General features: G+C 41.7%; 1 protein-coding gene across 4 annotated transcripts in view; it reads right to left on the bottom strand.

Moving 5' to 3' along the window:
- The window catches only part of med12 (mediator complex subunit 12), a 72,469-nt gene that overhangs the window by 8,682 nt on the left and 51,437 nt on the right, over positions 1-12,350 (bottom strand). For 2 of the 4 annotated variants that reach the window (XM_061976721.2, XM_061976723.2), the window contains exons 29-39: positions 10,011-10,172; positions 9,742-9,943; positions 8,510-8,619; positions 8,270-8,405; positions 6,610-6,759; positions 6,174-6,536; positions 5,963-6,098; positions 5,685-5,890; positions 2,305-2,382; positions 2,006-2,235; positions 1,718-1,937 (exon numbers count right to left, since the gene is read on the bottom strand). In XM_061976721.2, coding sequence (XP_061832705.1) covers positions 1,718-1,937; positions 2,006-2,235; positions 2,305-2,382; positions 5,685-5,890; positions 5,963-6,098; positions 6,174-6,536; positions 6,610-6,759; positions 8,270-8,405; positions 8,510-8,619; positions 9,742-9,943; positions 10,011-10,172 — 1,993 coding nt within the window. Of the gene's footprint in view, positions 1-1,717; positions 1,938-2,005; positions 2,236-2,304; positions 2,383-5,675; positions 5,891-5,962; positions 6,099-6,173; positions 6,537-6,609; positions 6,760-8,269; positions 8,406-8,509; positions 8,620-9,741; positions 9,944-10,010; positions 10,173-12,350 lie in introns of all 4 variants that reach the window. The other 2 variants (XM_061976720.2, XM_061976722.2) reach the window with 1 other exon arrangement.

A 12,350-nucleotide genomic window follows, 5' to 3' on the forward strand; every position in this document is an offset into this window, starting at 1 on the left:
AGTAATAATCGCGGTAAACTCCCGACCGTTAGTATTACAAAGACTGACTGGCGCTAGCCTAAATGCTAACATGAAAACAAGATCCATTAACGTCTTTCTTCATTAAGAAATGACATACCCCAATCTAAACTTACACAAATACATTTATATATATTGATCAGGGTAGGAGGGGGTGTATATTGTAGCGTCCCGGAAGAGTTAGTGCTGCAAGGGGTTCTGGGTATTTGTTCTGTTGTGTTTATGTTGTGTTACGGTGCGGATGTTAATGTCATTCTTGTTTGGTGTGGGTTCACAGTGTGGCGCATATTTGTAACAGTGTTAAAGTTGTTTATACGGCCACCCTCAGTGTGACCTGTATGGCTGTTGCTTGCATTCACTTGTGTGTGTGAAAAGCCGTAGATATTATGTGATTGGGCCGGCACGCAAAGGCAGTGCCTTTAAGGTTTATTGGCGCTCTGTACTTCTCCCTACATCCGTGTACCAGTCCGTACAGCGCCGTTTTAAAAAGTCATACATTTTACTTTTTGAAACCGATACAGATAATTTCCGATATTACTTTTAAAGCATTTATCGGCCGATAATATCGGCAGTCCGATATTATCGGACATCTCTAATTAAGAGCTTTCTTTGGGAAGCAATACTTCTGCTTGAATAGAATACTTCTGTTAACAAAAATGTAGCATTGCATATTTTAAATGCAAATAAACATTCTCCAATATTGAGATCAATAAAGTGCAAACTTCCGTGTTGAATAACATACTTCTGTAAGTAAAAATGTAGCATGGTACAATGTATGCAAATAAATAAATAAATCATGATATGATAATAGCTTGTAGTTTGTTGTTGCGTCATTTAAGTCCCATCTTAAAACTCATTTGTATACTCTAGCCTTTAAATAGCGCCCCTTTTTTAGACCAGTTGATCTGCCGTTTCTTTTCCTTTCTCCTCTGGTTTCCTGCTGGCCCCACTATGGACTGGACTCTTAATATTATGTTGGATCCACAATGGACTGGACTCTTACTATTATGTTGGCTCTACTACGGACTGGACTCTCACAATATTATGTCAGACCCACTCGACATCCATTGCATTCGGTCTCCCCTAGAGGCGGGGGTTACCCACATATGCGGTCCTCTCCAAGGTTTCTCATAGTCATTCACATCGACGTCCCACTGGGGTGAGTTTTTCCTTGCCCTTATGTGGGCTCTGTACCGAGGATGTCGTTGTGGCTTGTGCAGCCCTTTGAGACACTTGTGATTTAGGGCTGTATAAATAAACATTGAATGATTGATTGATGTTTGCCTTGCAAAGAATTGTATTTCCCGCACTCGGCTGGAGGCTTCGATTTCAGATGCTGGAACAAGTTTGTTGTGCTGCGGCCTTTTTAAAACAAACTATGCACTCTGCAGTCACTTGTTCCACGCCTGTTGCCGCCACACCAAAGTACTGACACTTTTCTTTTCTTAGGAACAAACGCCTTGCTCTCATTAGCCATGTTTTGCTGTGTGTGCAAGCTACGGAAGGTCCTAAGGGGCAAAAAGTATGCCGGAGCTAGAGGAGGAAAACAATTGTTTTTTATTATTTTTAAATCGTCTGCAACAAAAAAATTTATTATATCGATAAAATCGCCCAGGCCTATAATAATTTAATAATTTAATGTTCAGATTGTTTACATCCCTGTAATACAGTGTAGTGTGTCCGAACCAAAGCTACGTACTCTGAGTGCTTGCTGTCTGAGGTACTGCTGCTGCTGCTGCTGCTGTTGTTGTTGTTGTTGTGCTGCTTGTTGCTGTTGCTGTTGTTGTGCTGCTTGTTGCTGCTGCTGTTGTTGTTCCGCCAGCATCTGATTGGGCCTTAAACCAGGATGACCGCCCTGGCCTCCCATGTGACTAAGACCGTGCATGATGGGATTCTGCTGGATGGGCTGATGGGAAAACCTGCCAGGGAGAGGGAGGGAAAGTTGACATGTGCACATTTAGCCAGGCGCTGAAACAGCACAACTGACCTCTGCGCGTTCTGCATATTGTGTGCGTAGCCGGGAGCCTGCTGGTGAACGTAACCGCTGGGCCTCTGCTGCATTTGCCTCAGAGGATCCACCACGGCGGGGTTGGCTCCTGGGTGGGCGCCCTGGAAATTCTGATTGCCGTAGGAGGACTGAACTATAGCGCCGCCTTGGGATGGGTGCGGCTGCATGCTCATGTGTGAACCATATGACGTGTAGCCCTGAGATAAGTTCTGTGCAAATGCATTTTATAGACATAATAAGAATAAGAGCTGAGCCAAATAGGAGCATGTCTAACTTACTTGAGATGGCTGCATTGAAGTGTATGGTTGGTTGGGTGGCATCTGTCTGATCTGCTGCCCTATTAAGCTGCTGTGATTCTGAAAAGTAATAAATACAATTTCAGTGTCCCAGAAATGAAGAAAGGGGGATGATTGTGAAATCTTTAAAAGTGTATGTATACATTTATATACATACATATATGTATATATACAATTACATAAACATATGTATATATCAGTGGTTCTTAACCTTGTTGGAGGCACCGAACCCCACCAGTTTCATATGCGCATTCACCGAACCCTTCTTTAGTGAGAAAAAAATATATATACCGTATTTTTCGGAGTATAAATCGCACCGGCCGAAAATGCATAATAAAGAAGGAAGAAAACATATATAAGTCGCACTGGGGTATAAGTCACAATTATTGGGGAAATGTATTTAAGTTAAAGTTAAAGTACCAATGATTGTCACACACACACTAGGTGTGGTGAAATTTGTCCTCTGCATTTGACCCATCCCCTTGTTTACCCCCTGGGAGGTGAGGGGAGCACTGGGCAGCAGCGGTGCCGCGCTCAGGAATCATTTCTGGTGATTTAACCCCCAATTCCAACCCTTGATGCTGAGTGCCAAGTAGGGAAGTAATGGGTCCCATTTTTATAGTCTTTGGTATGACTCGGCCGGGGTTTGTACGTGCCTGGTATGTTAACGTAACATATTATGGTAAGAGTCATTCAAATAACTATAACATATAGAACATGCTATACGTTTACCAAACAATCTGTCACTCCTAATCGCTAAATCCCATGAAATCTTATACGTCTAGTCTCTTACGTGAATGAGCTAAATAATATTATTTGATATTTTACGGTAATGTGTTAATAATTTCACACATAAGTCGCTCCTGTCGCACCCTGGGCCAAACTATGAAAAAAAATGCGACTTATAGTCTGAAAAATACGGTATATTTTTTTCAAATTCAAGATAAAGTTATATGTTTTTTTACTGGTGCACAAAATGAACCGTGCATGAACATCACCTTGTTCAAAGAACAAAACCAACACAGTGCCTGAACTCACGACAAATTACACACCTGCAAATCAGATGGAAAATTAGAGGGGACATTGTTTGGGGGTATCCATAATACGCCGATAGGGAGAAGTTTTTATTTGCACGATGCGTTGGGTGTGTCTTGACCTCCGCCGAACCCCTGAGGCCGACTCACCGAACCCCTAGGGTTCGATCGAACCCAGGTTAAGAACCACTGGTATATATACATATAATATATACATACATATGAACATATACATATATACATATAATCAAGGTTTCTGTGGTCTATCCGTTATACAGTGCTCAATACCGGGGTAGAGCGGAATATATGTTAGGTCAGGAAAAAACAAAAAAGGCTATATCATCCCTACAAGCCTGTTTCGCAGGTTTCCCTTCTCGTCAGGGGATTTTTATATATAATCCCCTGCGAAACAGGCTTGTAGGGATGATATAGCCTCTTGTGTTTTTTCCTGACCTAACATAAATACATACATATATATATGTATGTGTGTGTGTGTGCGTGTATATATATATATATAATTTATTATTTTGACGACAATGAGAAGACATTCCAGTAAATGCATTCGGTTCTTTATTGCAGTATGGTAGCAGAGTTCTCTGCCCAGGTATTTCTTGCACTCTCGTATGAGACTTTCGTATCTGGTCACGCCCTGCACTCTTGCAGCTAGAGTGTGTTAGATTCCTTCCTGTACTCTTGTAGCAAAATTTGTGACCTGTTAAGTCCTGAACTTCAGTTGCAGATTTTGCATGATGATTATTTCCTACACTCTTGCAGCATAATTGTATCTGATTCCTTCCGACACTCTCGTAGCAAAGTTTGCATCCTGGTTATTTCCCCCTCTAAAGTAGCATTTGCATTCTGGCCATTTCCTGCTTTCTTGCCGCATGATTGCGTTTGATTGGTTCCTGCACTATAGTAGCAGAGTTTGTGTCGGGTTATGTCCAGCACTTCGCTACAGAGTTTGCACATTGGTTGTTTCCTTCCCTCTAGTAGCAGAGGTTGCAGACTTGTTATTTCCTTAACAAGATTTATTCCAGCTCTCGAGTTGCAGAGTTTGGGGTCAGTTATTTCCTGCACTCTAGTAGCCGAGTTTGTGTCCGGTTATGCCCTACACCTCAACACAGTTTGCATACTGGTTATTTCCTGCACTCTTGTAGCATAATTGCATCTGATTCCTTTCCTGCACTTTAGTAGCAAAGTTTGCATCCTGGTTATTTCCTGCACTCTTGCAGCGTGATTGCGTCCTATTCCTTCCTACACTTCAGTAGCAGAGTTTGTTTCTAATTATGTCCTATGCTCTTGTTGCAGAGTTTGCATATTGGTTATTTCCTGCAATCTTGCAGTATAATTGCGTATGATTTCTTCCTGCTCTTTAGTAGCTGAGTTTGGGATCAGTTATTTTCTGCACTCTCGTAGAAAAGTTTGTGTCAGATCATGTCCTGCACCTCATTACAGAGTTTGCATGCTGGTTATTTCCTGCACATTGTAGCAAAGTTTGTGTCCGGTTATGTACTGCACCTCATTACAGAGTTTGTATACTAGTCATTTCCTGCACTCTTGTAGCAGGTATTATGTCATAGTATGTCATGCATCTCGTTACAGAGTGTGCATACTGGTTGTTTCCTACACTCTTGTTACAGAGTTTGCATGCTGGTTATTTCCTGCATTCTAGTAGCAGAGTTTGCATGCTGGTTATTTCTTGCAGATTGTGCCAGATTATGCCCTGCACCTCATTACAGAGTTTGCATGCTGGTTATTTCCTGCACTCTTGTAGTATAATTGTGTATGATTTCTTCCTGCTCTCTAGTAATAGTTTGGAATTTGTTAGTTCCTTCAGCGTTTGTGTCCGGTTATGACCTCCACCTTGTTACAGAGTTTGCACTCTGGTTGTTTCTTGCACTCTTGTAGCAGTTTGCATTCTAGTTATGTCCTGCGTTCTAATAGCAGAGTTTGCATACTGGCTATTTCATGCAGTATGATTGTGTACGATTTCTTCCTGCTCTCTAGTAGCACCTCGTCACAGAATTTGCAAACTGGTTATTTCCTGCACACTTGTATTGTAGCATGATTGCTTCTGATTCTTTCCTGCACTCCAGTAGCTGTCAAACTCATCAGATGTAAGATGCTTTATGTTTTAAGTCGAAAATACAGACACAGTTATTTGGCCTCCTTTCATCACCGCCTGCTGTGTAAGGACGTCAAAGAGAGAAGATGGAAGCAATGAGACTTTTCTACTTCTACTGGATCGAACTAACCGGCGCGCTGAATGAACTCTACCTGGTGAGGAGTAGTTTGACTTGTCAGTGGAGACTGACTCACCAGTCTAACCTGTAGCTGCTGGCGCAGCATCTGGTTCTGCTGCATGTTAGGCTGAGGCTTGTAGACCATTTGGTACTGTTTGTCCATCCCCATCATGGCGGGCATGTTGCCCTGCATCCCGGGCATCATGCCTGGGAAATTGGGTCGCGTGGTCACCATCTTGTTCATTTGGGGGTTGCGGGCAGGCCTGTAGGGAGTATCTAAACCGGGCCCTCCTGTTGTGAGGAGAGAACCCATTTAGGACTGCAACCCGGGAAGATTAAACAGGGTCAATAATGGGTGCTGACCTGGAGGTAGAGGCTGGTTCTGTTTGTACATGCCCATGTTCTGCTGGCTAAAAGGCAGCCGGCCGTAAGGGTTCTGCATCAGCTCAGGTGGCATGCTTGTCCCGTAGCTCACACCTGGCGGGCGGTTCACATAGTCCTTTAGAAAGGAGAATAAAAACTTTTTCAGACTCAACAATTTCATTTGAACAAAAGAGTTCTACAGATAAGTCACCTCCGTCTTGGCTGATGGCGTCTTCTTCTTCTTACTGGGCTTCTTCTTGTTGGAATCTGAGGGCACGGCGGGCACGTTCTTCTCCGGCTTCAGGGCCTCCATCTTCTTCTCGGGCTCCTGCAAAATGGGCGTCAGAGGCTCCTCCTCCTCGGGCGGCAGGGGGAGAGGCTCCAGGTAGTAGCTGCGCGGCTTGGGCTTCAGGTGGGTGTGGTAGAGAAGGAAGCGCTGCTGCTCCTCAAACTTGGTCACCTTGCGGTCCATGCGTGCTGTACCGAACCAGCCCCAAGACAGAGGGGCCGAGTGCTTGAGGCCCTCGAAAACATCCCAAGGGGAGATCTTCTGCTTGGTGGACACTTGAAGCCCCTGACGGAAAACAACATACGTTAATACTGCATTACCGGCTCTTAAGCTCAATAAAGTGATCACACTGGCTCACCTCTTTCTCAAAGCCGGCGATCTTGTTACCCTTGGTGTCAATCAGGGAGCCTTGAGGTTCGCACGTGATGACATCACGGGTCTGCTTTGGCAGCGGCAGTAGCTGGCGAATCTTCTCCAGGCTCTCTGACTGACGATCCCCAAGCTCTTTCTGTGGATGCAAAAATAAACCCGTAATAAATATGCTAAAAGGATGTGAGAGGCCATATTAACTAATAATAATGTAGATTTGTACAATATACCAATACTAATACAGTACTGCGGTAGTACAATGAAAAATACCGGTACCTTTTTTTTCTTTACATTGGTGGTAATATGAGCTACATGTCCAGAGTCAACACACGCACAGAGCACTTACCGGTACTTACAAGTGGAAACAGTGTGGATACAGAAGAGTGACAATGGACGTGATTTGGCTTACAAACTAATAATAAAGGTGGAGATATTAACACTAAAGCGCCGCAAAGCATAGCTAGCAAGTGGTTATTATCCGTCCAGCTTCTGGGGGCGGTATAGCTCGGTTGGTAGAACAGCCGTGCCAGCAACTTCAGGGTTGCAGGTTCGATCCCCGCTTCCGCCATCCTAGTCACTGCCGTTGTGTCCTTGGGCAAGACACTTTACCCACCTGCTCCCAGTGCCACCCACACTGGTTTAAATGTAACTTAGATATTGGGTTTCACGATGTAAAGCGCTTTGAGTCACTTGAGAAAATGTAATTCACTTCACTTCTTCTAAATCACTAATGCTTGCCTCCATGGCAACAAATAAAGTACGTTTTCTACAAGTATCGAGGAATAGCTAAACATGCTTCACTACACAAAGTAGGAGGATACAATAACTAACTGATAACAGCAAGCTAGCACTCCTGAATGTTGACAAATGGGTGGATCTATACAAATATTGACTGTAACAATACCAAGTACAAGAGCCATATGTAGTCGATACTACAAGGATTACATCGATATTTTTTATTATCACAAAATATTTTGTCATTTTTTATTGTTTATAAAGTCAGGAAATATGTCCCCGGACACAGGAGAACTTTAAATATGACCAATGTATGATCCTGCTTGGTATTGGATCAATACCCAATTTTGTAGTATCGGCCAAAACTGATGTAAAGCATCCAAACAATAGAAGAATAAGTGTTTATTACATTCGAACTGAAGTGTAGATAGACAATGTTAAAACAGAAAGTAAGCAGATATGAACAGTAAACGAATGAGTATATCAATAATCCACTTGTCACTCATAATTTTGACAAAATAATAGAATGGAAAATGACACAATATGTTACTGCTTACATCATTAGCCAAATTAGAAGCCTTTGTAACCCGTTTGCTAACTTACTACTAAAAGATAATTCGTCTAGTATGTTTACGATGTTATTTAATGCCAAAATTATTATTTGATTGCAATAAAAAAACATATGTTTAATGTATCATAAGACTTTTCATTAAAAAATATTTTTTTTGGAGACACCTTTAATTTGAAAAGTATCGAAATACATTTTGGTACTGGTATTGGGACTACACTATAATAATGTAATACATCTTTCACCCTTCATGTTTTAATGATTTATCTGGTATTTGGCTGAAAAATATGAAAAAAGGTTGACAACTACTGACTTAAAGCACTGTGAGGAGTTTGTGTGTCCTTACCCTGAGCTTCTTGACCAGATTCATGTAAGCCCTCTTGTTCTCTTCCATGCTGCCCTGAGAGATGCTCGACATGTCTGCAGCCAACGTGCCATTAATCAGCACGCTCAACATGTCCAAAACCGTCGTGAAAAGCTCGCTGTTGGTCGAGAAGAAAGGAATGTTGAGAGCATGTGGGTGACGACTGCCTCTATTTGGAGCCATCATGAGATTTTCGTAAAAGAGAGCGAGAGCTACACTCACTTGTTGGACTGCATGTCCACCGTTCCGCTGCTGATAATGTCGAGGAGGAGGACGGCCCACTCGGTGGTTTGTTGGGTGCTGCGCTGCACCGTATCGAACATGCCGCCCACCTTGTTTATGAGAAACAGAGAATTGATCAAACGCTACAGGCCATCACAAAGGTTATACTTTCACGGCAGCTTGTTTGCTAGTTCGCTGGATCACTGTTTTTCAACCAATGTGCTGCGGCACACTAGTGTACTGTGAGATACAGTCTGGTGTGCCGTAGGAGATTATGTAATTTCACTTATTTGGGGTAAAAATATTTTTTGCAAACAAGTAATTATAGTCAGCAAATAATGTGCCGTTGTTGAGTGTCGGTGCTGTTTAGAGCTCGGCAGAGTAACCATGTTATACTCTTCCATATCAGTAGGTGGCAGCCGGTAGCTAATTGCTTTGTCGATGTCAGCAACACGTCATGTGAGACGACGATGGTTTGTCATAAAACCAATATGCAGACGACAGAAGGAGGCAGCCTGCAGGTAAAAAGGTATCTAATGCTTAAACCAAAAATAAACAAAAGGAAAGTGCCCCTAAGAAAATGCATTGAAGCTTAGGGATGGCGATGCAGAACAAAACTAAAACTGAACTAGCTACAAAGTAAACAAAACCAGAATGCTGGACGACAGCAAAGACTTACAGCGTGTGGAGCAGACGGCGTCCACAAAGTACATCCAAACATGACATGACATGATCAACATTGTCCCCACAAAGAAGGATAGCAACAACTTAAATATTCTTGATTGCTAAAACAAAGCAGAAGCAGGGAATAGCGCTCAAAGGAAGACATGAAACTGCTACAGGAAAATACCAAGAAAACAGGAAATGTCACCATAATAGGAGCGCAATACAAGAACTAAAACACTACACACAGGAAAACAGCAAAAAACTCAAAATAAGTCATGGCATGATGTGACAGGTTGTGACAGTACACCTACTTTGAGACAAGAGCTATAGTGATACATGGTTGGTTATGGTTTAAAGTCATATCCAACAATTTCAACAACAACTTTTTACTTTCAACTGAGTTTCATTTTTAAATGATTTCGGCTAGTGGTGTGTCTCCGGATATTTTCAATGAAAAAAACTTGCCTCGGCTCAAAAAAGGTTGAAAAACACTGCGCTAGATTATGCAAATCACAAAGGCGGGTCTCTTTGAAGGTCAACTATTTGGTTTAGTTGAGCGTACGTACAAGATTAAGTCGCAGTTTCAGTGCCTCGTGCATCATTTGCTTGGCCTTGCAGTCGTCCTGGTACTGGTCCTCTCTCCAGTTGGTGACGATCTGCTGAACTTGGCTGTACAGGGACGTGAGAAGACCCTCCCGCTGCTCGTCCTGCCCCTTCAGGCAGGTCAGCACCAAAGACAGGAACGGCTGCTGGCTCAGCAAAGACATGCTGGAAAGAAAAAAACAAAACATAATTTAATAGGAAAATGATGACCAATGCAATATTTGTCGCTTACCTTTTTTGCTTCTGGCGATCTCTCTCCTTGCGCGAAGACGAGCCCAGGTGCTGTCCCTTCTCCAGCTCCTCTCCGGCTGCCTTCAGGACATGACCCTGAACCGAGGTGGGCAGCTTGGCTATCAAAGGCGCCACCAGCCATACACCCGACCGTTCCGATGAACTGAAAGAACGAGACGCATAATTAACGTTAACACAACCAGAACACTGAATGCAAACGGCAAAATCAAGTGTATCGCTCATAAAATAATCGATTAACATCCAAATCGCATTTCTTCTTTATTAAGTTTGAAAAAGATTTTGTTTAAATGTATTTACCAAATAATACATTGTGAGCTTTGATTCAAGAATCAATTCTGAATTGAATCGTCACCCTAAAACTAGGAACCGAATTGAATTGCATGTTGTTGTAAGATTCACTTCCCTATAAAATACATACAAACATCTGATGGTGATGATGTGCGTGTTAAAACCCCTTCAAAGTAACTGAAATAATTGCAAAATGCCATAAGTTATAACACAGAAACATGTACCGTATTTTTCGGACAATAGGTCGCAGTTTTTTTTCATAGTTTGGCCGGGCTCCAGTGCGACTTATATATGTTTTTTTCCTTTTTTACTATACAAATAGATGGCACCCTGAGGCCAATATTTTGTTTAGGGATGGGAATCAGTGTATCAATTCCTATGAATCGCTTGCCATTTTTTCAAACAGTTCCTTTAACGATTCTTCCGGGTGGGGATGACGTCATTACACAACGTGTGCAGTGATGTCAGATCAGAAATTGGCGGTGCCTGGGCGGAACAAACACTAATATTTTAGAAGAAAAGATTGCAACAGCGCTACTTGTAATAATTAAAAGGCTGCTAGTTCATCAAGAGGACATGTGAGCAATGTGCTGAAACATATGAACACAGAGCCTGCAATAATTATAAATGAAAGTCGCCCTTTGAACCGCGTCGATCTCACCCAAGAAGCAGTAACACTAACACGTCATCTCAACACAACAGGTACTAACTAACACCTCCTATCATGTTTGCGCTATTATTTGTTCAATTGAAATCAATGCCTTCTCATTTAGATGAGCTTGACGAGAGACACATTCTGACTGGCTCTTAGGCGGGCAGTAAGCACCAGCTCCCGTTCACGTCTGTCGCTAGACCAATGTCACCGAGCAGCGACTAAGTTTGTGGTCAAAAGTTTGCATTTTTGGTAGGTGAATGATCAGAGAAAAGTTGCATGTTTTCCTGCAACCAGATTATCTTTCTGTCATTATATTGTACAGGTGGAAGTCATACAATTTGAATATTGCGTAAAAGTCCATTCATGTCAGCAATTAACTTCAAATGTGAAACTAATCTGTGATATTAACTCATTACATGCAAAGTGAGATATGTCAAGCCTTTATTTGTTATAGTTTTAATCATCATGGCTTCCAGTTTTGAAACCCAACATTTTCTGCGATTTTCAATTCAAAGTTTTCATAAACTGTAAGCCATAATCATCATAATTATAACCAGTATAGTCCTGACATATTAGTTATCACATGTTACTAAATGTTATATTATTGTGTCATTTGCACATGATTAAATTCTACAGAAGAATATTAATTTCTTATATTTATTTACAAAAAAGTTATTTTTTTCCTTCTATGCTACGTATAAGCCTCTTGAGACCTCACTATAGGCTTTGTAAGATCATGTTACCTCAAATCTAAACAAAATTGATGCTAATCCATCCTTTTTTCCAAATCAGAATCGATGAGAGAACTGTAAAGGAACTGAATCGTGAAGCAGAATCGAAAGAGGAATCGGAACCGGAAAAATCTTGTCAATTCCCATCCCTATTTATTGCAGAACCTTTTGAAGCAATTGCTGCAACCAAGTGCTTCCTGTAAATCTAAGTGAGAGTCACGTACTTGTCCAGGTCTTTTGGCCAATGCCTCATGAACAAGCTGCCCCAGGTATTTTTTCAGCTCTTTCAACAGATGTTTAAATCAGGGCTCATAGAGGGCTTCCTCAAAATAGTTCAATGTTTTGCCTTAGCTGTTATAGTGTTTTGGTTCATTGTCCTGTTGGAAGATCTATGACCTGGGACTGAGACCAAGCATTCTGACAACATGTTACTCTCATATTTTAGAGTCCAGGGTAGTTTTCTATCCCAATTTAAAAAAGGTTCATCTTGCCTTGATAGGTTTATTTTTTTTCAGTGCGACAGCTCATGTGTAGTATGTCTGTTGTCTTTTTTTCCTATTTTGACACTGCATATTACCACATTAACCCTAAAATTACACAAAAAAGTAGGAAAAACTTTTTTAGTATAAAAAAAAATCCAACATGT

This window comes from Nerophis lumbriciformis, linkage group LG16 (assembly GCF_033978685.3).
Source record: "Nerophis lumbriciformis linkage group LG16, RoL_Nlum_v2.1, whole genome shotgun sequence".
Taxonomy (NCBI): Eukaryota; Metazoa; Chordata; class Actinopteri; order Syngnathiformes; family Syngnathidae; genus Nerophis; species Nerophis lumbriciformis.